Source organism: Lupinus angustifolius, chromosome LG11 (assembly GCF_001865875.1).
Source record: "Lupinus angustifolius cultivar Tanjil chromosome LG11, LupAngTanjil_v1.0, whole genome shotgun sequence".
Taxonomy (NCBI): domain Eukaryota; kingdom Viridiplantae; phylum Streptophyta; class Magnoliopsida; order Fabales; family Fabaceae; genus Lupinus; species Lupinus angustifolius.
In genome coordinates, this window is record NC_032019.1 from 11,893,161 (window position 1) to 11,916,250 (window position 23,090).

At 32.6% G+C, this 23,090-nt stretch overlaps 2 protein-coding genes across 2 annotated transcripts; one reads left to right on the top strand and one right to left on the bottom strand.

The window, feature by feature from the left end:
* Positions 1,295–2,937, top strand: LOC109360830. The gene is made up of 2 exons (XM_019605973.1): positions 1,295–1,753; positions 2,758–2,937. Exons 1-2 carry the CDS (start codon positions 1,397–1,399, stop codon positions 2,935–2,937), a joined length of 537 nt encoding a protein of 178 aa, XP_019461518.1. The 5' UTR covers positions 1,295–1,396.
* LOC109360829 (microtubule-associated protein 70-2-like) lies at positions 9,320–16,373 on the bottom strand. The gene is made up of 11 exons (XM_019605972.1): positions 15,965–16,373; positions 15,782–15,867; positions 13,083–13,148; positions 12,826–12,996; positions 12,536–12,706; positions 12,283–12,438; positions 12,023–12,169; positions 11,785–11,856; positions 11,165–11,698; positions 10,879–11,072; positions 9,320–9,767 (listed from the first exon to the last, which is right to left on the bottom strand). Exons 1-11 carry the CDS (start codon positions 16,176–16,178, stop codon positions 9,728–9,730), a joined length of 1,851 nt encoding a protein of 616 aa, XP_019461517.1. The 5' UTR covers positions 16,179–16,373; the 3' UTR covers positions 9,320–9,727.

Here is a 23,090-nt window from a genome sequence, read left to right on the forward strand (position 1 = left end):
TATATATATATATGCACAGAAAGAAAATTTCGGCCACTAGATTTTCATAAAAAGGCAAGCATCTTTTCAATATATATATATGCTATATATCTTTGCCTCTTTAAGTGGTATGTGTTGATTGAAATTGAAGAAACCAATTTATATATAATATATATGCTATTCATCAAATGATCTTTCAAGAATGTGTTTTTCTTCATTATTTAAATTCTTGCGGTAGTAGCAAATAATTAAAATAATATTCCATAAAATTAATTATTTGATTATATTAAATTTTTCAATTTAATTATCAAATAATATAATTATTTAGTAAAGATTATAACATTCATTAGTTTGTGACCTTATAGATTCAATACTAAACTGATAGTAAATAATCTAAATTAATTTACTAATCAAGGTTGGCGTCTAGCAAAGATCAGATAGTATGAAGTAATATATTTTTTACTTTTAAGAATCACTAGAAGATTAATTGAAATATTTCATTTCATCTTTAATGTTATGTGCTAACTTTAAAGTATAATATAATTGTCAAATTTTAATAAATTGTCATAATGACTCAAAGAAACTCATTTCTTTATTCTGTGTAATATTTTGGTCAATGTCTTATTTTATTATAGAGCTCAAACTCATTATCAATAGTTCATGGATTCTTTCTTGATTAATCATTAATTTTATAAGCATTTAATCACACCCAATATTCATTCAAATAACGTCATGAGACATTATGTGTATGAAATCAAAGTATGATAAATAATATGTTAATTACTATGTTAATCTCAGGTCAAAGGAAACTTTTCATTTCTTCTTGAGAATTTCCTTTTGACAATTTAAGGTAATCTTAACTATTAAGATTCTCAGTTGAGTCACTTCAATGATCATATCTTCATATGCATCATGTATATGTGCAATTTAATAAATTAGATCTATTAATATTTATCCAATAAATATAATCACACATATTGATTTATCCGAGTTATTGATGTCATATTCTCAATGGTTCTATGATCAAGAACAATTTAGATTAAAAATTATAAAAACGTGTTAATCATTATTATAATTTCTATTATAACAACAAATTTCTAATTTTTAATCAATAACCTTATCATATAATCTATTTAATTAAATAGTAAATATGATAAAATAAATAAATACAATTACTTTAATTTATTTAATGACATATTAGATTTTGGTCATAAATATACAAATATAGAAATATATTTCCGACATATCACACCCCTACCTTCACTCAAGTTCCACCAGATAAGCCTTGTTTTGTTCTGAGGCCAAAAAATACCATTCTAAATTTTTTAAATCTAAGGTTATATAAGGCCTCTATCTTTATATTTTCCAACTCCCCAGTCATCTTATCTTCAGAACAAAACTCAAGAGCTACCACACTATGCTATGTAACATGCATCCTACTAAAGTTGCTATAATGTCCCAAAATTTGGTCACATGGAAAATGATGCCATTATCACCAATATTGCCAATACCATCTTCTCTTAAGTACATTACCACTTACTATGTAAGCTTGTGTTGTGCCTTTAAAGCATTGGATTTGAGGTACCAAAGAGGTATAAACCTTTGTTATGCAGCAAGGAGGCAAGTTAGATACCAAGATGAGGATGAAGATGATGAGTATGGTCACAATGAGGAGATTACTAAGTTGGAATTTTATACAGAATCAGCAAGAGGAGAAGCACTCCTTGTTCATGCACTTGTGGACCATGAAGAAGTAGATGTGCTTATCTTTAAGGTCAGTTTGTCATATGCTGATAATGCTTTGGTGCACAATAAGAGTTTGAGCAATTGAGAAACTCAAAACAACACATATTGGAAAATACATAAGCCCAAAACTTTTTTTTATTGTTAGTATTTCTTGTAGGTGAGACTTGAACCCTCAACTTTTTTTATTTCATTTTTTTTAACCATCAGACCACTTTATAACTCTTTTTACTAGATATGTTATGGATCAGAACTGACAACTTCTTTCGTTCCATTCCTTAAACCATTCACCTCGATGGAACATGACTCCCTATAACTGTTTGGACGTGAAACAGCTGATTTGTTTTACTTTTTTCTAGGCTTTTAGTATCAATAGAAGGTTCAACTATCCAAATAATTGTAATGGTTCCAACTAACTATATACCAAAATGCATTGAATTTGTTTGGTAAGTACTTAACTAGTTCAACTTTGATGATGAATAAATTTTAGTTGAGATTTTAATGCGCTTAATTTTGAGTTGGTAAATGAAACTAAGAAGATAAATTAAACTAGAATTTGAAAATATTTTTAATTCAATGACATTTTACTTTTAACATCAGAGTTTCTGTTATGTTAAGCAAGTGTAAGATGATTTTTATTCTAATTTTCTCACCTTTCATTATAAACCCACTTAGACATGCACAGCCTTATTAACAAGGGTTGGATTAGGTGCAATGATTAACTTTTATAATGGACCAACTTTTGCTGACTGATTAGTTTAAGGCGGCTTGTTTGTGAGTTGGGTTTTAGAGGGGAATAAAGAAAAAATGGAAGGCTTGAGAGTTGAGAGTCATCTTACAAGTGTATTTCCGGCTCTGAAATCTTCATTTTCCTATCATTTCCTTCCAAAACTCAACTCGCAAACATACTATTAGATAAACTTTTGATTGCCCTTCTTTGTCTTGTGGTTTTACCAAACTTTGCTATGCAAATTGTTTGCTGAATTATTGTAAAAAGAAGTTTTCTTAGATAAATTCAATTTGAATACATTTCAGGGATTCTCTTCATGCTTGAGCTATAGTACCTCTCCTGACCCTACAAGAAGCATTCTTCCAGCTAGGGCAGTGATAAAGTCCATAGATAGAATCAAAGGGCCATTCAACCCAGCAAATATTGAGTATCTGCATAAAGGTGTAGCATGGGAAGACTTCAGGACAAATTTTCTCTCTAATTGATAGAAGATGTGCTCCTCGGAACAGATTTTATGTCCCATAAATTGTCTCACTTCATGTACCACTTGTTATTAATAGTCAGAAAAACACTTAATTATTAAACTCTTAACTTAAATATATATTTTTCAACCAATCATAGCAAATATGATACATGGAATGGTGCAATTTGTGGAATAGAAAATGTGCTCCTAATTTTCTTCCAAAACTATTCCAGACAAGCTTATCCTCATACTTTATCGTTCCATTAGTCCATTTCATTTCGTTATTATTTGTGAGACGTGAGAACCAGTGCTTAGTCGTGAACTCGTGATTAGTTTTTGAAGTTCTTGATTCGAACTTTGTCTTAACAATCAACTACGAGAGTAGTTTACGAAATCAAGCCTCCTCAACTCAACGACATGACTAATGAGAGGCCCTAATTAATAAATCTATCTAACACCAAGTTGTAGTTTGGTTTGTTTTAGACCATATATGGATTTGTTAAGTTTGCAAACTTGGTTTGGTAAATTGCAAATAATATCTTGAGGGATGGTCATGTAGACTTCTTCATCAAGGTCTCCATGCAGAAATGTATTGTTGACATCAAGTTGTTGAAGGGTCTAGTTATGAATGGCTGCAAGGACTAAGAGGAGCCTCACAGTGGTAAGCTTGACCACTGGTGCAAAGGTATCATAGAAGTCAAGGCCTTCGGTTTGGTTATAGCCCTTGGCTACTAGTCTAGCCTTATGTCTCTCAATACTTCCATCTTAATTAAATTTTAGTTTGTAGACTCATTTAGATCCAATAGCTTTCTTGTTGGGTGGTAATGTAACCAAAGTCCATGTGTTATTCTGTTGGAGAACTTTTAATTCATTGTGCATGGCTTGGATCCAATGGGGAGATTGGATGGCTTGTTTGAAAGTTTTAGGCTCTATGTAAGTTGTAATGGAGAAGCAGTGGTGTTTGCGTGTGGAGGATAAGGTGTTATAGCATAGGACATTGTGAAGGGGATTTCTGATGTTATTGTCATGGTGTGTGGAATTGGTCAGAAGATTGCAATAGTAGTCTCTAAGTTATATAGGGGGTGGGTAGGCCTATTTTGACAACAAATTCAAAATTAAGGACTTGAGAACACTAAAGTACTTCATTGGTCTTGAAGTGGCTAGGTCTTCCCAGGGTATAACCCTATGCCAACACAAATACACATTAGATCTCCTCTTAGATATTGGTTTCCTTCACTCTAAACATGCCATCACACCTATGGTTAAGACCAACCATCTTAGCTGAAATGATAGTGCTTCCTATGAAGATCCTGTCCTCTATAAGCAATTGGTGGGGAGATTACTTTATTTAACCAACACACGCCCTGATATTTGTTTTTCCATTCAACAATTAAGCCAGTTTATGGCATGTCCTACTATCATTCATCATAAAGCAATGATTAGAGTTCTTAGATACTTAAAAGCTAGCCCTGGCCAAGGGCTCTTCTTCTCTGCCAAATCCATAAACCAAATTAAAGGGTTCACTGACTCTTATTGGGCTACTTGTCCCGATACAAGAAAGTCCATATCTGGTTATTGCATGTTCTTAGGAGATTCTTTGGTTTCTTGGAAAGCTAAGAAGCAAAACACAGTGTCTAGATCCTCATTTGAGGTTGAGTATAGGGCCTTAGCTATTGTATCTTGTGAGATGCAATAGTTGACTTATCTTTTATCTGATTTACATATTAATTCCAAAACCCTTGTCTTATTATATTGTAACATCAAGCCTGCAAGGTATATAGCTCCTAATTCAGTGTTTCATGAAAGAACGAAACACATTGAAATTGATTGTCATGTTGCTCGTGAACGTTTGCAAAACAAACTTTATCATCTATTGCATATTGACACAAAAGAACATCTTGTTGATATTCTTACTAAGGCTCTTGAGCATGCTATCTTTAATTACCTTCTTCCCAAGTTAGGAGTAATCAATATCTACTCTCCAACTTGAGGGGGGGGGTAATAAATCTATCTAACACTACATTGTAGTTTGGTTTGTTTTAGTTTTGGTGCAGGTTCAATTATATGCAGGGCATTTTGATCGAGGGACTCTTTGACCCTGACCGAGACAACTTGATGCAGGCAAGCCATTTTGACCGAGACACTTTACTTGATGCAGGCAAGCCATTCTGACCGAGACGTCCAAGACTTGGTGCGTCTATTCTGACCGAGACGTCCAAGGCTTGGTGCATCTGTTCAGACCGAGACATCCAAGGCCTGGTGCATCTGTTCTGACCGAGTCGTCCAAGGCTTGGTGCATTTGTTTACATCAGCACATAGACCAACTTCTGGAAGATTGGATATCAGTAGAGTCTTTTTAGCACATGGGCTATTAGCAAGTAGGTAATTAGTTAAAGTGGTTGCGAATTTGTTATTTCCTCTTGACTCATTCATTGCTTCAGTCACAAGCTACCACTTGTATATAAGAACATAAGCCATTTGTACTAATTAATTCAATTCAATAAAATACATTATATTTCTTTTTACATCTTCTATATTTCCACATCTATCTTACATCTTCTTTTACTAATGATAAACTCATCAACTCATAAGAAGATGATCATGTGAAGGCTTTGTCTTAAAAGCATATAGTACTAAATTCAGAGTTGAGGATACTCTTAAAGAAGATGATAAAATCAACCATAAGTAAAATTGGAGACATGTTTTTCAATGAAATCGACTTAACATACCAATTATGGAAATTTCTCATATTAACTTTCTCACTTCAGATGCATTACTTGTAGAGTTGTACTAAACATGACACATAATGTGATGACTTTTGTTGAAAAGTTGAAACTTTTTTGACAACATTCTCTCTTAATAGTGGGAGATTTCAAACTTTTTATGAAAAGTTAAGAACAAACTTTATCATAAGGAACAAACAATTTTTAAGTTCTCAACATAGTAAGTCAAAGAAACTGATAGAATGAGATATAGATCTTCTAAAACTTTGGGAATTCAAGCTAATGAATCTAAATGCATTTAATGCATCTCAAACAAATCTTGTGTCAAGGACTATAAAACAAGAAACTAAGTAGAACATTTGGTTATTGAGTTGCAACTAAACTTGTTTCAACACCTTTTGATCCTGCAATTAAGTTGTAACTTCACAAAGGCACTCCTCTCTCAGATCCTTCATCCTATAGAAAATTGGTAGGAAGACTCCTCTATTTAACAATCTCAAGACCTGACATCTGTTATGTTGTTCAACAACTCAACCTTTTCATGGATAATCCTCATGACTCTCACCACAAGGCTGCAATTCGAGTCTTGCACTATCTCAAAGGAGCTCCATCTTAGGGACTTTTCTTTTCCTCTAATTCTCCTATTACTTTTTCTGCTTTTTTCAGATTCTAACTGGGCTTGTTGCCTTAATTCCAGGAAATCCATAACAGGATTTTGCATTTTCATGGGCTCAACCTTGATCTCTTGGAAGTCAAAGAAGCAAATTAGTATAGCCTCCACTGAAGCAGAATATAGGGGCCCGAGCAACTTGGTCTGTGAATTGCTATGGCTGAAATATCTACTCAATGATCTTCATATCTGCAATCCTTCTCCAATTTCGGTTTTTGTGACAATAAATCAGCAATATACTTGGCTCACAACCCAGTCTTCCACGAATGCACCAAACATATTGAGATTGACTGCCACATTGTTAGAGAAAAAATTCAGCAAAAATTGGTTTACCTTCTTACCATAAAAACCACTGCTCGGTTAGCAGATGCCTTTACAAAGCCCTTACATTCTTCCGCCTTCAAAGATTTCATTTTCAAGTTGGCCTCTGTGATCTACATCTTCCACCTTGAGGGGGACTGTTAGTTTTATATTCGGTTCATCCATGGTTGAAGCTTGCCTTCTTCCTTCCCTGTTTTTCGGTTTTCTAGGTTAAGGCTAGTTTAGGAATTCCGGTTTCTTATAATGGCATTTTGGGTTTTTTATCCTTTCACGTAGGTAGTTTAGTTATTTCTGTTAGGTTAGTTTTTCCTATTTCATTGTTTATAATTGGTTCTTCTTCTTCAATAAAATTAATTAAGAACTATTACTTGTCTCTTAGCTTTAGTTTTGTTTTCTTCTTCTTCCTCCTCATGGATCGATGCCGAATTGAGAGATTATTGTTGTAAGAATTGTATGAGGTATCAAAATTATTAGAAAATAAATATGTTGATCTCCAATATAGTAGTGACAATATAAGTTATCAAAATACATTTTTTATTTCAAAAAATAACACTTCCAAAAATATTCTGTAAACAAAAAAACATCTTTCTATTTCTGGTACTAGAAACTATATGTTCACAACAATAACAATTCATAAATACAAATATCAGTGACCCGCCTATGATAGATAGAGATCACATATCCTCATTCATGTCTCACTTAATTAAAAAGAAAAAATTTAGAAACATAAAATAATATTTTTATATTACATGAAATAAGATGATTGATAAGGGACATGAGAACATATTTATTTTGGAATAGAGGATCATCATATGGGCATGAGTAATAGAAATGTGGTTGCGGGGTTGTCAAGCATGGGCAAAGTCATTTTTGATGATATATGTCTTTTTTTATGGATTTAAATTTGGATGACAAATTGATGAATTTAGATTTGGATCGAGTTATCCATCAATTCATATAAATTTATTTAAACTATATTTTAAGTTATCCAATTCATCCATATCCAAACTTAATGGATGAATCTATTCCATCCATGACTCCGTTCTCATGGAATTGGATAGATGAATATCCAATGCATTTGATTTTTTTATTGCAAATAAAAACACTATTGAAGAAAATCATTATTTTAAAAACTATTATCTCAACAAAATATTTTTTTAAAATTATCTTTAAAAATATACTTTTAAAAAATTGATTTTTTGAACTTTTAGAAAGAAATTTTTTTTTATAATATTCTACAAGCATGTGACGTTTAAGGTTCTACGTGTAAAACTTTTATCAAATATTTACAGAGTGTGATATTTATGCATTGTCAGTGTAGATATTTATACATAATCACTACATCATTCATTGTTCATTTAGATTACTTTTGTTGAAGAGTTGGTGATGATCAAATATAAATATGGTGATGATATAGTGGACAATATATAAAACTCATACATTGTGACTTCATATATTTTTCCCTCATACTTATATATGTTGTGTACTTAAGAATGAACTTTTAATATTAACTACAAAGACATGTCTTATAATTAATATCAATTTAATAAAATATTAAAAGTGAGAGTGAGAATCATTGATAAATTTGTTTGAATTTAGTCTTCTTAAATATTAAATAAAATTGAAAAACAAATAACGTTATTTTGAATTTTGGATAGATCGAGTATCCATCCAAATGTATTTATTATATATACATTAGATATAATATATGAATTTAAATTCATCTATTATCTATTCATTAGATTATATCCATTTAAATACATTAGTTATGATAGATAAATTTGAATGAATTTAATTTCGATGAAATCTGATAAATGATTGATATGAAGATACATCAGAAAAGTTACATGGATAGTGTAGTCAAACTAAACTAGCACACGTTTGATATATGTTTCAAAATATTTACGAAACTATTGTAGTTTTTAGGAAACTCGTGGATGATATCCACAAGTTTGGGAAGTCATGGACCAGCAATGTGACTTCCCTGTGGTCTCGTGCATCAGAGGCACAAAACTCTTTCTCTCCTCCATGGAAGTCGTGCTTCACATGCACAACAACTTTCACCTTTTTAGAAGTCGTGGACCTTAAACACGATTTTCATTATAAATTAGTAACAAAAATACTTTCTAGTCTAATAATTCTTGGTTTACATATTAACCTATAAATTCATGGTTCACTACTCATCCATTGTATATACATCAGTCCTCTAAATTTATGGCACAGAGAAACTGATGATTGATTCTGTTAGCAAGAGCCACATATTGATGTGATGCGGCAACATTTCCTCCAAACTTGGAAGTTCGAAAGAAATTTAGCATTTAGGGACTATCCTCAAATTATAATGTAGAGACAAATTTCAAAACGATCCACATTTACATATATCAAAAACAGGCATATCCACCGTGCTGGGTGAGGATTGCAATACGTGGCAAATTTTTATTTTCAACAACTAATATTTTCAATTAAAAAATCTTTTTCCTCGTATTCAAATTTCCAAAGAGTCCAGTACTGCAAAGAGTTGCATTCCTCAAAAACATATTTCAAAGCCCTGGAAAAATTAGGATTATATTTTTTTTAAATTATTTTGCTTCAACTTTGGTTGTGAACATATATATCTGAACGTTCAGATACACTACCAGTTCACTGAAATCAATGAGAAGGAAGAAAATCATACTTCACTTGAAACTATGAACGTTAAACACAAACCAGATAAGCTTAGATCTCAATCAAATCATGTTATCTGAGCACTACAAACATCATCTGCAAAAAAGTATGAAAATGGTGGGGAAAAGCTGCCTATACAACCACACAATCAATCACTCAAAGATAAAGCTGAAGGTTAGCCCAAGTTAATTGTTTCCATTCCTTGTGTTCTTAGCCAGAACTCTCTACCCAGAGGATATAACAGTCTACGCCATATGCATACCAATTACTGAAATACCTTTCTTATCCGTGATCCATGGCCAGTATCATTAACACTGTTCCTTGGCATGCTAGTTATAATCTTATAATTAATTTGACAGGAGGAGGGAAAAAAGAGAAGGGCAGAAGAACACCTATGCAAGTTTAATCGAGCCCCACTGTAATAGACATAGTCGTCATTGGGTGCTGCGAGTTAGCCCTCCACGTGTTACATTCCTGTGCAAGCAAAAGAATGTCAGTCATCAAACTTATGAGGGAGCAATCAGAAAGTTAAAGAAAAGGGCAGCGGAAAGAAAGCAAAAGTGTACTATACTAAGGTTTTTAGTCTTTATTCATCCATTGAAAACTACAATGAACAAAGATTTCTCCTTCTCAATCCTTCATTTTGTTTCATAAATTTGAAATGGGTTCTAAATTAACTAGCGGATAAAATAATCAGCAAAAGCAAACTTTTAAAGGCATATTCTAGGTCAAACTATGAGTCTTGACAACTCATTCGTCATAACTAAAGATAACAGAATGATATAAAAATACTAATATCAATGTTTAGATTTGTGAAGATTGATCAACATATTTTCAAGAACTATTGATAAATGGCAAATGTAGACTGTTCAAAGATAAGACAATGTGGAAGATACTTAACCTAACATTATAATAGTAAAACCAACATTGTAACAGTAAATCCAATCAAATTTACTTTCTTGGTTCTAATTTCTATGTGAAGTATGTGGACTAATCATGCAACACCAAATGGCTTTGACTGTTTGCAAATGATTTTCCCATTTCAACTTCAACTTGAACAACAATAATAATAAGTAATAGTATAAAGACAGTTCAATTATCATTATGAGATGCTACAAAGATATGCTGTGTCAAATGACAAAGTGAATTAATCAATTTATTGTAAATTATTCATTGATATATGTAATGCTCAACTATGGAACAAATCAAAACTTGATTTTTTAGGTTCTTGATTGATGTGAAAGATTTAATTGCAGAATAACATTAGAAGCAATTGTTAAGCTGTGGCACGTTGCAAAAGTTATTAGGTTAAATTTGTAGCATCTTGGTACCAAAGTAAGAGGCCCGGGTTAAAAAAATACAGAAATAAATTGTCCATCGGGTAGTGGACTACTGGCAAAAATTCTCTAGTCAAACTATAAACCAGGGCACATCCCTGAGCCTATGAACTAGGAAAATGAAATAGTTTATATCCATGAATAATTAGACAGAAAACCCTTGCAAAATATCTATTGAAAGTAACAGTAAAACAAGGAACAGAATGAATCCATAAGATGGTCAAGGAAGCCCATAAAATATTTTGTACCTTCCGGAAATTAGCTGATGTTGAGCACTGTTTACAGGGGCCTTTACATTGCTGAACCGCTTTGCTCTGTTATCTTGTACTTTCTCCACACGCATAGCAGCTACCTCCTTCTCCATGGCAGCTATTTCCCTTCTCATCTTCTTTGCTTCAACTTCCATGGCTTTGGTCAATGTATCTACCTTCTTTGCTAACATCTGATGGGTAATGACCGTTGGAAATGATTATAATTTTATAAATTTGAAATAAAGATTAATATCCAAAAATAATTAATAAACTGAACACTTACTTCAATGGCATCATCTTTATCCTTTAAGCTTTGATCTTTCTCATGGCCAGCTTTCCTCAAGGCCATGACCTCTTTCTGCAGCAGGTCATACAAAACACCTGGAACACTATCCTCTTTATCCACTGTAAAGAAGTCATTTGGCTTATCATCTGGATTTCCTTTCCAGTCATCATTTGCCTCTCTGTCTTTTGTTTCTTCAAGAGATTGGTTGAATGAGTAACTTGGAGGTGTTCCATTCAGCAGAATTTTACTCCTCTCAAGTGACCTTGTGCCACCATCAAAAGATTTAGATGTTCCTTTAGCATGTTTCAAAATTGTGCTAGAGGATAGAGATGACCTCAGTTGAGAGGATGGTGTTCTCTTAGGCAAAAACCCATTAGAGGTTAGTTTTGAGAAGTTATCAGCTCCGCCTAGGGATAGTCGACGAGAAGAGCCATTGCTTATACTTTTTCCCTCTGAGGTTCCACGATTATTACTGTTCAAATTTCCTCTCAAACTGTCCTCTAGCACTTTAAGTCGTAAATGATATTTTTCCTGAAAATTTAAGAAAAGTCTACCTTGAATAATGGAAGAATAATCTCCTAAAGTTAAATAGATAGGCTGTAATACCAGATTATTACTTTCAATTGTGCCTCAGATCTTGCAGTGCGCTCAACTATAGCAAGCTTGTCACGAAGCTGCTGCATCTCCCCCTGTAAGAATTCAGTTCAATAATAAGTGGAAACTGTATTTCAGTGAAACCAAATGCAGGAAAATCTATATAAAAAGAAATGAAAGGAAGCAAAGAGTGAGCACAAGGAGCTCAACTCAATCACTAAATCCATGGGAATTACCGGAGTTAAACACAATAATACTTACCTGCAAGAATCGACGTTCTTCAAGCCATTGTTTGACAGGCATCACTTTATCATTCGCATCTTTCCACTCATTTGCAACCACAACAGCTACTCTGTTTGCTGTTACCTTGGCACGGGCTAACTCCCTGTCAAGAGTTTTTCTTTCTTCCTAAAGAATATCAAATAAAACATGACAAAATAAATATGTTCTTAACTAGAAGCAGTATAACAAAGAATAATGCAACTGTAAGATTGAACTTTCTGAAGACTTTAACACATTACATTCATTTCTTGAACTTTCCGCTGATAATCTCTCACAGCATTCGCAGCCGCACCACCTGCAAGGACAGCCTCTTCTAGCTCCCTTACAGTTTGGGTAAGCTTTTCAACCTCTGCCACCTTCTGTCTATGCATTTTGTCCAAAATTTTATTTTCTTCCTGACAGAAGCGATGATGAAACCAGAAGTAGGAAGTTATATATTTATGCTTCTGGTGTACCAGGACAGAGAAACATCAAACAAGTTTTGAAAAATACCTGGCAAATCTCAATCTGTTTAATTAGCTCTTGATTTTTGTTTTGGAGATCATCCACCATGGAGGCCTTAGCCAAGGCAACCTGAACAGTCCTCTCAGCATCAAGTAGTGCAGCTTCTTTGGATTTGGTAAGACGATCTAAAGCTTTGTTATCATCTTGAAGCTTAGCCATCTGCAAGGAACAAATAGAAGGGAATAGAGTCAAAATCATTCATGATAAGCCAGCTTCAGCCCTTCCATCAATTCTTTCTTAACCGGATTATAATATTAAGTCCAAGAACAAGGTAATACCTCTTGCCGAGCAAGCTTGAGTTCAGCCTCTAAAGGAGCAAGAATTGCCTCTATTGGAGGCATGTCATCATCCTTCTGAGCAGCATGGACTCTTCGAAGAGTGGCTTCAGCTGCAAATTGAGCTGCCATTGATGCTTTCTTTTCATCGTTTATTTTCTTTATTTCAAGATTCTGCCAGAAATATTCTATTCAGTAAACATGTCATTAACTTGGGAAAATGGCCCAGTACTAAAGTTGAAAGAGGCTCCAAGAATTACTTTGCTTTCTAGAAGAGATTCCGTTAATTTTAGCTTCCCTTCAACCTTTGACAATTCTTCAGTCAGCTATTATACAAGCAAAAATCAGAGAAGTAAGTTACAATTCAAGTAGGTGTGAAGCATTAAACAACTTGAAGAAAAAGTAAAAGCAGACGCAGAAATATGAACAACAGCATGCAACAACTTGAATCATGGTGGGCTAAATGTACGCCCCCTTCCCCCACGTGTCAATGGGCTATTTCTAGGATTTGAATCAATGACCTCTAGATCATAAGACAAGCAACCTTACTGTTGCGCCAAAGCTCATCCTTGAATAAGTCAAAGAATGGTAGAGGAAAATTTTCTAGTGTGCTGAAGTAACCACGTAAAAAAAGAAATGCAAAGAATGATTAAACTGAACCAGAAAAAAATAGTAATTCATTACAACACTAAGGCAAAAACATAATGAATAGTTTTTATAGAAAACGAGCTATCATCAAGAAAAGCAATGGAGTAGAGAAAAATACAATCGTTCCAGGATTATAGACAAACAAAACACCACATAGAAACTCTGCCATATAAAGTAATCATATTAGACAGCAAAACTGTTAAATCTAAACCTCATTTATAGTGGGCAACAAGAATATTTATAGCTAGCAACATGATATTATCAAAAAGTAATAAACACAAACAAGAAAAGAACCCTTTCCACTACTGGAGAAGCAAGTTGTTGTTTTTACTTTTCCATTTAAAAGTAAAAGTGTCATCTCATTATATCTAAAGGATAAAAATGTCATATCATGTTTTTTCCATTTTTTTATATACTTCCCACTCCAGTACGGGAGAGGATCCTCACCCACACAAACCTAGAAGGCTAGAATTAGGAATGACCATATGGTCCGTGTAAAAGATAAAAACACTATATTTTCATTGAGTAAACGCTACTTCAAATCCCTTGTAGTCTGTCGTTTATGGCCGTAGCAAAATTATTGTAAAGAAGGTTCCTAAATACCTCAATTATAATATTGTGAGTCTTATAGTTGTGTGGTAAAATAATTCCTTAAGTTTGAGTGACATCTTTCTATCACTTACGACACTTGATGCATTCTACTGTGTTTCATCCATCTCACTTGAACCTTATGGTTTAAATCTCCCTCAATTTCCTTGTCTTGTTGTATGATTGACCTAAGATACTTAAATCTAGTGACTTGTGGATGTGGTATGGTATGATCTTCAATTTTTAACTCTACAATAGGATTTTTCTCCCTAATGTTAAACTTACACTTCATATACTTCGTCTTACTTTGACTCATACAAAAGTCATGTGCTTATAAAGTTTGTCTCCAAATTTCTAACTTCCCCTTTAATTCCTCTCTCAATTCTCTAACTAGGATAATATCATTCGCACAAAACATGTGTTTTGGTATCGATTCTTGGATATGCTCAATAAGCACATCTAAGACCAATATAAACGGGTATAGGCTCAATGTTGATCCTTTGTGTAATCCTATAGCGATAGGAAAATCTTACGAGACTTCACATTGTGTTCTCACATTGGTCATAACGCCATCATATATATCAATGATTGTAATTCGAAAATATTTTCTAGAGTTTTCCATAATAACTCTCTAGGTACCTTATCATGCGCCTTTTCTAAAACAATGGAAATCATGTGCAAGGCTCGTTGGTTCCTTTGGTATCTTTCCATCAATCGTCCTAGCAAATATGTAATCACAATGGTCGATGATAGACCAAAGCCTATTATTAAGAATGTGTATAAGAGAGGAAAAAGTGGAGTTTGGCTAAAGGATAGCAAATTTACTGCTATACCCCTAGACGGAACCTTGTAACCTTCACTATTGTAATTCTACCTCAATTCAATAAAATTTCTACTTAGAACCCTAGCAAAATCAAATTGATTCTGGTTTAGGGGCTATTCCTTTCAATCTTCTTCTATTTTCTTATATCTCTAGATATCAGTGTTATCACTAGTATCAGAGCACTGTTTTTGGTGCCTAAGGGAAGTGAGAACCACCACGCCGTCGTAGGTTTGCGCATGGTATCTACTCGAAAAATGGCCAAAAAGAATGATAGCTAGGTGGAACCGGATATCCTTTATGTTCTCTTTCGCTTCAACAATAAAGGTCGACCTTTTTAATCTCAAATTCTTAATATCATATTTTGTTTTATTTATAAAATCAAATACACCAAACAACATAGAATATAACTCATGTTCTATTTTGTCCCATTTTACATGTCTATCAAATGCTAAGTTCAAACATAGTAACCGAAAATGTGTCCATATGTTAAATGTGATTCACTTTTATTTAAAAGTCATACACACAAATAGTGGTTGGTATGTGCTAACAATTAAAAAAAATTAGACTACACCCATTAACTCATTCCAGTTAAGTTTGACCATACAAGAAAATAACAGAAAACCTCGTCAATTCAAACACTCAATAAACAACATGACAAACAACAAGTGTATTTATATTTTATGTGATCATTTATAACTAAATTTTAATTATAATTAAATTTTTAATATGTTGTCAAAATTTTATTGATCGTCTCTCTGTATATACATTTCCACATTAGTCTTTCTCTAAATAAGATTTAAGTTAGTAATTAATAATAGTGATGTCATAATAACACCTACATGGACAACTTAGGACAATTTTTAAACAAACCAGGAAAAAAAAAAGAGAAATTAGATTGACCTCTTCAACCGCTTTTTCTCTAAGTCTTTCAGAGTGTCTCAAGGCTTTGATCTCAGCTTGTGCTTCTGATAACTCTCTATCCTTATCTGCATATAAACATACACAAAAAGGGGGGGAAATTAACAAACACGATGCGAAAAAGTTAAGCTAAAGAACTCTTCGAATCGAACCGCATTTTCGTACCTCGAACTTCATTCTCGAGCCGATTAAGCTCAACCTTCACCGGATCCGAGCCGTGCAACAGGTTCATGAACTCATCGGCGTCCATGCTCGGAGGCCTCATCGAGCCACGCCTCCGCGTCGACGAGCCTCTACATTCCTTGAACGAACCCGACATCGTTAGCGATGCCGGCGACACCACGAGCTCCGCTCCACCGTCGCCGGTAAACTCCGTCATCGCTGATCTTACTGGTGCCGAAACCCTAACCAATCTCACATTCAAATGCTGAAAAGCCAATAGATATTTCAAATCAAACTATAGAGAGAGAATGTGAACTTCAGAAAATGGTGGTTTTAGAGAGAGAATGTGAGGAAAGTAAAGAGAATGAGAATAAGATGCTTTTGGCTCTTTCTTTTTTTGTTCTTTGTATTCTCTTTCTCTTTCTCTGGAGATTTAACAAGAGAATAAAGTTGAGTCAGTGTTCTTATTAACAGAAAATATCTCTTGCAAGTTACAACACTAGTTTAAACTTTGAACTTTCAACATGCAATGTAAATACTATTTTAATTTTTTAAAGGGTCCCTCTCATATTATATATACATACTCACACATTTTAAATTATTTGGTCCTGTTGTTTTTAAGTGTTTGAAATAGTGGGAATTTTAGATAGATAAAAAAATGATTAATTAATATTTTAAACATTCTAGGGTTAAAGCATGAACTATTTGGAAAAATCGTTTTTGTCACTTGCACACTATGAATGTGATACATAATCTAAACAACAGTGTCTGTTATAAAAATTACCAGTGATTGACTGATTTCAGACAAAATAAATTATTTGTATTTAGTTAAAAGCAGAAGAATCATTTTTTACTTTAAAAGTTATTCATATTAATAAGAAATTAGTTTTTTTAAAATGTATGTTAAATAAGGAAGTAATTTCTTTCAAATATATGATTGTTTCTTCTAATTGTTTCTTCTAATAAGTCTCATTCAAATTTTATACTTATGGATATAATAATTTTTTACATCATTTGCTCAATATCTTAACTGTGATAAGAATTTTTTTAAGCATGCCCATTAATCACACTCAATTATTTATCATTTAAAAAAGGTTTATTGTTCATTGCAATTAGAAATAAAATGTAATATTTATATGTTTTCATTGGGAAAATTTATATACAGTCATTATACTATTTATTAAGATTATTTTTTAAAGAGTTAATAATGATTAAATTTAAATGATAGATGATATAATGACAATATAACTAATTTAATATAACTATTTTAAGATTTCAAGTATTGAAATTAACAAAATGATATTTTATATTTTAGAATAAGGGTTTAAAAATTACGTCATTTTCTTATGAAATAATTTCAAACAGATGATATTAATATTTGATAATTTTTACTTTTATTTTATATATTATCTTTATTTAATGAGGAAGATAGACAGAAAAAGAAATTGTGAACAATTGTACCCTATGTTAAATTCTTGATAAAACTCGATACAATAGTGTGAAAAGGAGTCACTCACCCAAAATTTGTTAACTTTATATATTTTAATCAATGAAAAACAAGAGCACATAAAGTGTATATATTTTGGGACAAAATATATACTTTGTCAAATAATTTGTACATTGAAATAAGTGAGTATATGTTAACACCAACAAAATAAGTAACTAATAAATCAATCTTCATTACACACTAATACCTTAAATAGTGAGAAAGTCTTCATACTAAACTCTTTTAATGCTAATAATACAATCAATCTCACATGTAATGTGCAGCATGTGAGTGAGATGAGGCTTGTTGTTTATAATTATAGGTGAATAAGTGCATTACAGATATAACTTAGTAGGCAACGAGAGTAAAATCTCACTCAATATACGAAGGAATTGAATTCTGTTTACAAAACCTTTTTTTTTTTTGTGAAACTAACATAATTCAAGCTAGGAGGCAGATAATATAGATTTGTATATTCAAGTCATACAATTAGCATATCACTGAAACAAGTGTTGTTAGTTGTATATCCACTTAACATATTTAATAATGTTTGATTCATTGAACATTGTTATTTTCATTCCACCTATCATTTAACAACATTTTACATAGGAGCTTTTGTTGAATATACGTTATTAAATATGAATTTTAGTGTAATCAGGGGCGGATCTTCTCTAGGACAGGTGGCGCAGTTGCCCCCTCAAATATTTCAAAAAAATATTATAGAGATATTGTTTTTAGTATATTTTAAAATTTAACAACAAAACTTAAGGATAAGAGTGTAATATTTATATCTTATTAATATAAAAATTTATATACATTCCCTACATCATCTATCATTCATTTAGATTAATTTTTTTAAAGAGTTAATAAATATTGAATATGAAATGGTAGGTGATGAAGTGAAAACGTATAAAATTCATACATTGTTAGTGCATATATTCTTCTCTCAAAGAATAATACTTCTACATGATTTATTGGACAAGAAAAATTCAATATTCTCTTCAAAACTCTCACCCTTTATGAAGTTTCACTCTCTTTAGTATCACATGACATATTTCTCTCCCATAATATTGCTTTAGATAACTCTCCAACTCAAACCCATTTATTTTTTCACCTTAAAAATGTCATATTTGCTATTTATAAATCAGTTTCCTTCAATTGCTTTTTTCATGGCATATTATCATATGCCTATGGAGTCATGACATGATTACTTATGATTTGTTTGTTTATTGCATCAAATTTTATTCATGGACATTGTTATTCTTTGTTAGTGAACTATTTTTTTATTTATTAATTTTAGTTGGGTTATTCCATTGCTATGTATGATATTCTTAATTTCGTTATTTTTATCTTTATATATTTTTCTCTTAAAAAAATATTTGTATCAATCTCAAGCATATATTATTTTGATTCTCTATTTGTAAGTATTGAAAAACTAACTTTATGTTCGATTCTTCACATACACATGTAACAGTGGAACTTCCCGATGGTTGGAGGCTCCCTGGTCGCAGTCTGGTCCAACGAGTTGTATAAGAGTCGTATTCCCCAAACAGTGAGTAGAACATATGTTCTATTGGAACTTGTACTCCTCAATTTCCATAGAAGTTGTGAAACGCCCTTGAAGACACCCATATGAAAAAGTCGTAGATGGAGCACATTTTATGTGTCAAAATGTGTATTACTTTATATGCATATTTGTTTCTCATTGATCGGAAAATATAAAGTTAATATACATTTAATTTTAGTTTTACTTTTCTAACCAATAAAAAAACAATACTTAAAATGGTACAAACTTTAAGACAAAATATGTGGATCTTGAAATGATCATGTTTTATCAAGAAAGGTAAAGTTAAAAGAGACAAATTGTTACAAGGGATCATTTCATGATGGTGTTGTATATTTAGTATGTGTATACTGTAACGCTCCGAAAATTACTCCAAAAAAATTTTGCTCAAAAATGAGTATTTTTTTTATAATGATGTCATATAAAATTTATTTCCTTGTATTCGTTTCATTTTCGGAACATCACTTTAAGTAATATACAATGCGGAAAATCAAAAACACCATTACCTAAAGGTAATAAAAATATAACTCATAACTTTGAACTATATTTCATTGGAATATCATGAAATACTGGTACAAAGTACAAGGCGGAACCTAATCATCACCCAAATAAAACTACTCCAAAATAAATACCCTACACTGCTCCATGCCCCCTCTTGGGACATCAAAAAGCGGCAACTCTAAATCCTGACCGAGCGATCCATCTGAACAAAACGCAAATAGAAAGAAAAGGGAGTAAGACATCTAATAAATATTATTCATTGACGGGGTGGAATTACACGAAATATCACATCCAGACAGACACGCATAATAAACACAATATATACATCACATATAAAAATGCACAATGATGAATGATGTTATAATCTCAGATTATGAGGATCAAAGTCCACAATCTCAATGTATGAATGTTATGATTGTTTCACTCATCCTTTCACCAATATCCTCCCAATATACTATTCGGAAATAACCAAGAGTACATAACAAGCCGATTTGAACGCACCAAAATTATTCCTCACAGGGATATATGATCGATCTGTTCCAATGGATCTGTCCATTTCAGGATGGTGTCGTATCAAACACTTTCTGGGCATCCCTCTCATTGATCCTGATTATAAAGAGAAGTGGTCAGAGATCGTCTAGTTTCCACTGTGAGAACTGTCCGATCCAACATAATACCTCATCCAAGAATACAAGGGACTCGTCTCACCTAGACTCACCCTCAAGACTTTGTTGACGAACCACCGTCATCGTCATCCATCTCAACATCCCGGGGCTCGTTTGACCATGGATATGCACCCTAACCGAAATTAACAAATTATATCTTTTAATCCATCTTTTCTAGCGATTTGCCCATCCTAAGACATCTCCCATCGGGAATGCTTCTAGTGGGTCCTGATCTTAACATATAAACAAAAGAGAATACTTTCGGCACCACTACGAACCATCGCTGAATTATCCTGGACGGCTCTCAAGCCAAGCCTCTTAGGTCAGACGATCTCGCTGCATGGGCACAACATAATACTTCTCAGAACCACTGCGAACCATCGCTGAATCATCCTGGACGACTCCTCTAGCCAAGCCTCTTACGGTCAAACGATCTTGCTGCGTAGACATAATATCACACCCTCGGGCCTCGCCTTTAACAAAGCAATTCCTTACTTTTATTACTTTCAAGAATTTCATATAGTTATTTACCTTTACAACTTCTTGATGGCAAACATGCCATTAGGCTCTCGTATATATGAGAGTTATCGTTCAGACGACTTAAAAAGAAGTCAAGTCTGTAAGGAGCCCTCTCGCTCAAGCAAGAGCAGTCTTGCTCAAGGACACATCCATTTTTGAGGCATTTGTGGCTTAAGTGATAGTTGTCTCGCTTAAGTGAGAAAATAATCAGTTCTCTTTGTGCCTATTTTAGCTCAAGCGAGAGCTGTCTCGCCCCGAGCTAAAACACTCGTTTTCTCTAGACACTTAGCGAGAAGAGCCTGAATATCATTTTAATTACTTTTCTCAAGGAAAATATTTCTCATTTATATCACATGTTTTTAAACCTTGAATTTAACAATTATCACATACATATCATTCACATAATAATCATTCAAACATTATAATTCAAGAGTAAACATGGTATTTGCATAAATAAACATAACATAAATCGGTATAAGAAATATTGTTGTACTTAATCCAAACAAACAATTGATTAAGTACAAGCTTTCTTAATACCCAAGGCAACTCCAAACTTGTGAGGGGGTTTGGGCTACCAGATCGAAACTCTCCACTGTTTTCGATCCCAATGCATTTTAGTTTCTCGAGTTGTGTTCCTTCATGGATAACTACCACAATACTTGATAATTTTAGCTATCCTAAATATAGAACTTAAGAAAGCATCCTTACAAAATCCATGCACACAAATATTTGATTAAGTACGAGTTTTCTTAATACACAAATATAACTCCAAACTTTTGAGATAGTTTAGGAGATTCGGGTGTCATATTCGGACACCACTATGTCACGATGTATTCTCCCTCACCTGAGTATGTCGGATCGCTAGGTTCTCTGTTTGCAGGTGAGCTTACTTGATCCGATCTCCTCTCGAACTCTTCATTACGCCAAAATAACATTAACTAGTTAAATGACGATAATAATTATACTTACGAAATAACTTTTTATGCGAAGATAAAACTTGCGATTTAAAATGAATTTAATTGCTTTCGTCCATCCGATTCAAGGTTGAATATCCTTGAATCATCATTTGTCATTGAAAGTCTTACAATCAAATAACACTTTTTAAAGTAAGATTTTCCATAAAACGTATACTGGAATTATGTCGTAATCTGTGGATATACACCAGGCTAATTCCCAGGAAAGAGAGGTGGGTCGTAAAGACACCCTTAAATACCAAGTCTTTCCATAGATAAAACCTTTCTAGACATGTATTCCCACATCATTACATTTTTCCGATAGTTCATAAATCCTATTTTTTGTAAGTAAAACATTTTTACTAAAACTAACTCTCATTATTTCAAGTATACTACTAAAACAAATTTTCATGAACATCTTAACACCTCCTAATTTTTAGGAAAAACCTCAAGGGTTAGTAAGTGTTATTTTCATAGTCATGAAAAAGAATGACTCTTAATTTAATATTTTACACTAAACATCTTTTAGTTATTCTTATCACTTTAAAGTAAGTCAACTAAAATAAATACAACAATTTTTTATGAACATCTTAACACCTCCTAATTTTTTAGGAAAAAACCTCAAAGGTTAGTAAGTGTTATTTTCATAGTCATGAAAATAAATTCTAAGGTAAGACTTTCTACTACTTTAATATCCAAAACTTCATAACACTTTAAGTTTATGAAGTCAAGACTTTAATAAATCATCTTGTATCCCAAATCATTATTTTAACTTGGAAATCAAAGAGCAAAATATGTTAAACCATTTTTAAACCCAATACTTTCTAAAAATGAAACATTTTAAACAACAACTTATCAACATCATAAACTTTGAAGAATAAAATACAATTTTTTTTCCTAAACACATTAAAGGTTCATTTGATGTTAAAATCATCACCTTTAAACATATTCAAATACTAACAATAATTTCTAATATTTCCAAACAAATAACTCATTTAATATTATCCAAAGATATAGTTTTTCCATCTAAGAACAAGTAAGAAATTTCAAGATTTACAAAAGCCAAAAACTACATAATGGTGCATATGATTTTATTATCATCCCATTTAGTTATGCCTTTATAAAATACTTAAAGAATAAATATAAACTCTACTTTATGAACAACATAATAAAAGCTCATAACTTTCTATGAAGTATGAGAAGAAGATGAAGAAGAGGAAATAAAATACTACATTAGTTTGTATAGGAAATTTAGTGTAAAAATGAGAGAATGGAGTGAAGTATTTATAGGAGAGCCTCACCCTCGTCAAATCAGAAAATTTAATGCAAATTAAGTAGATTTAGACTAGCATAGGTGATGTGTCTAATGGTGGTGGACTAAGAGGATTTGTTGAGTGATTTAGGAGATTTTGTGCAAGAGGATATGTACTTTTGCTTGTTT

What these genes read in the sequence shown, in the direction of transcription:
- LOC109360830 (XM_019605973.1), top strand. Translation starts at nt 1,397, where the DNA reads ATGCTATGTAACATGCATCCTACTAAAGTTGCTATAATGTCCCAAAAT. An exon ending in TAGATGTGCTTATCTTTAAG is followed by an intron (nt 1,754 to 2,757) that starts GTCAGTTTGTCA and finishes AATACATTTCAG; the next exon opens with GGATTCTCTTCATGCTTGAG.
- LOC109360829 (XM_019605972.1), bottom strand. Translation starts at nt 16,178, where the DNA reads ATGACGGAGTTTACCGGCGACGGTGGAGCGGAGCTCGTGGTGTCGCCG. An exon ending in AAGAACGTCGATTCTTGCAG is followed by an intron (nt 11,857 to 12,022) that starts GTAAGTATTATT and finishes GAATTCTTACAG; the next exon opens with GGGGAGATGCAGCAGCTTCG. An exon ending in CATCAGCTAATTTCCGGAAG is followed by an intron (nt 9,768 to 10,878) that starts GTACAAAATATT and finishes TTGCTTGCACAG; the next exon opens with GAATGTAACACGTGGAGGGC.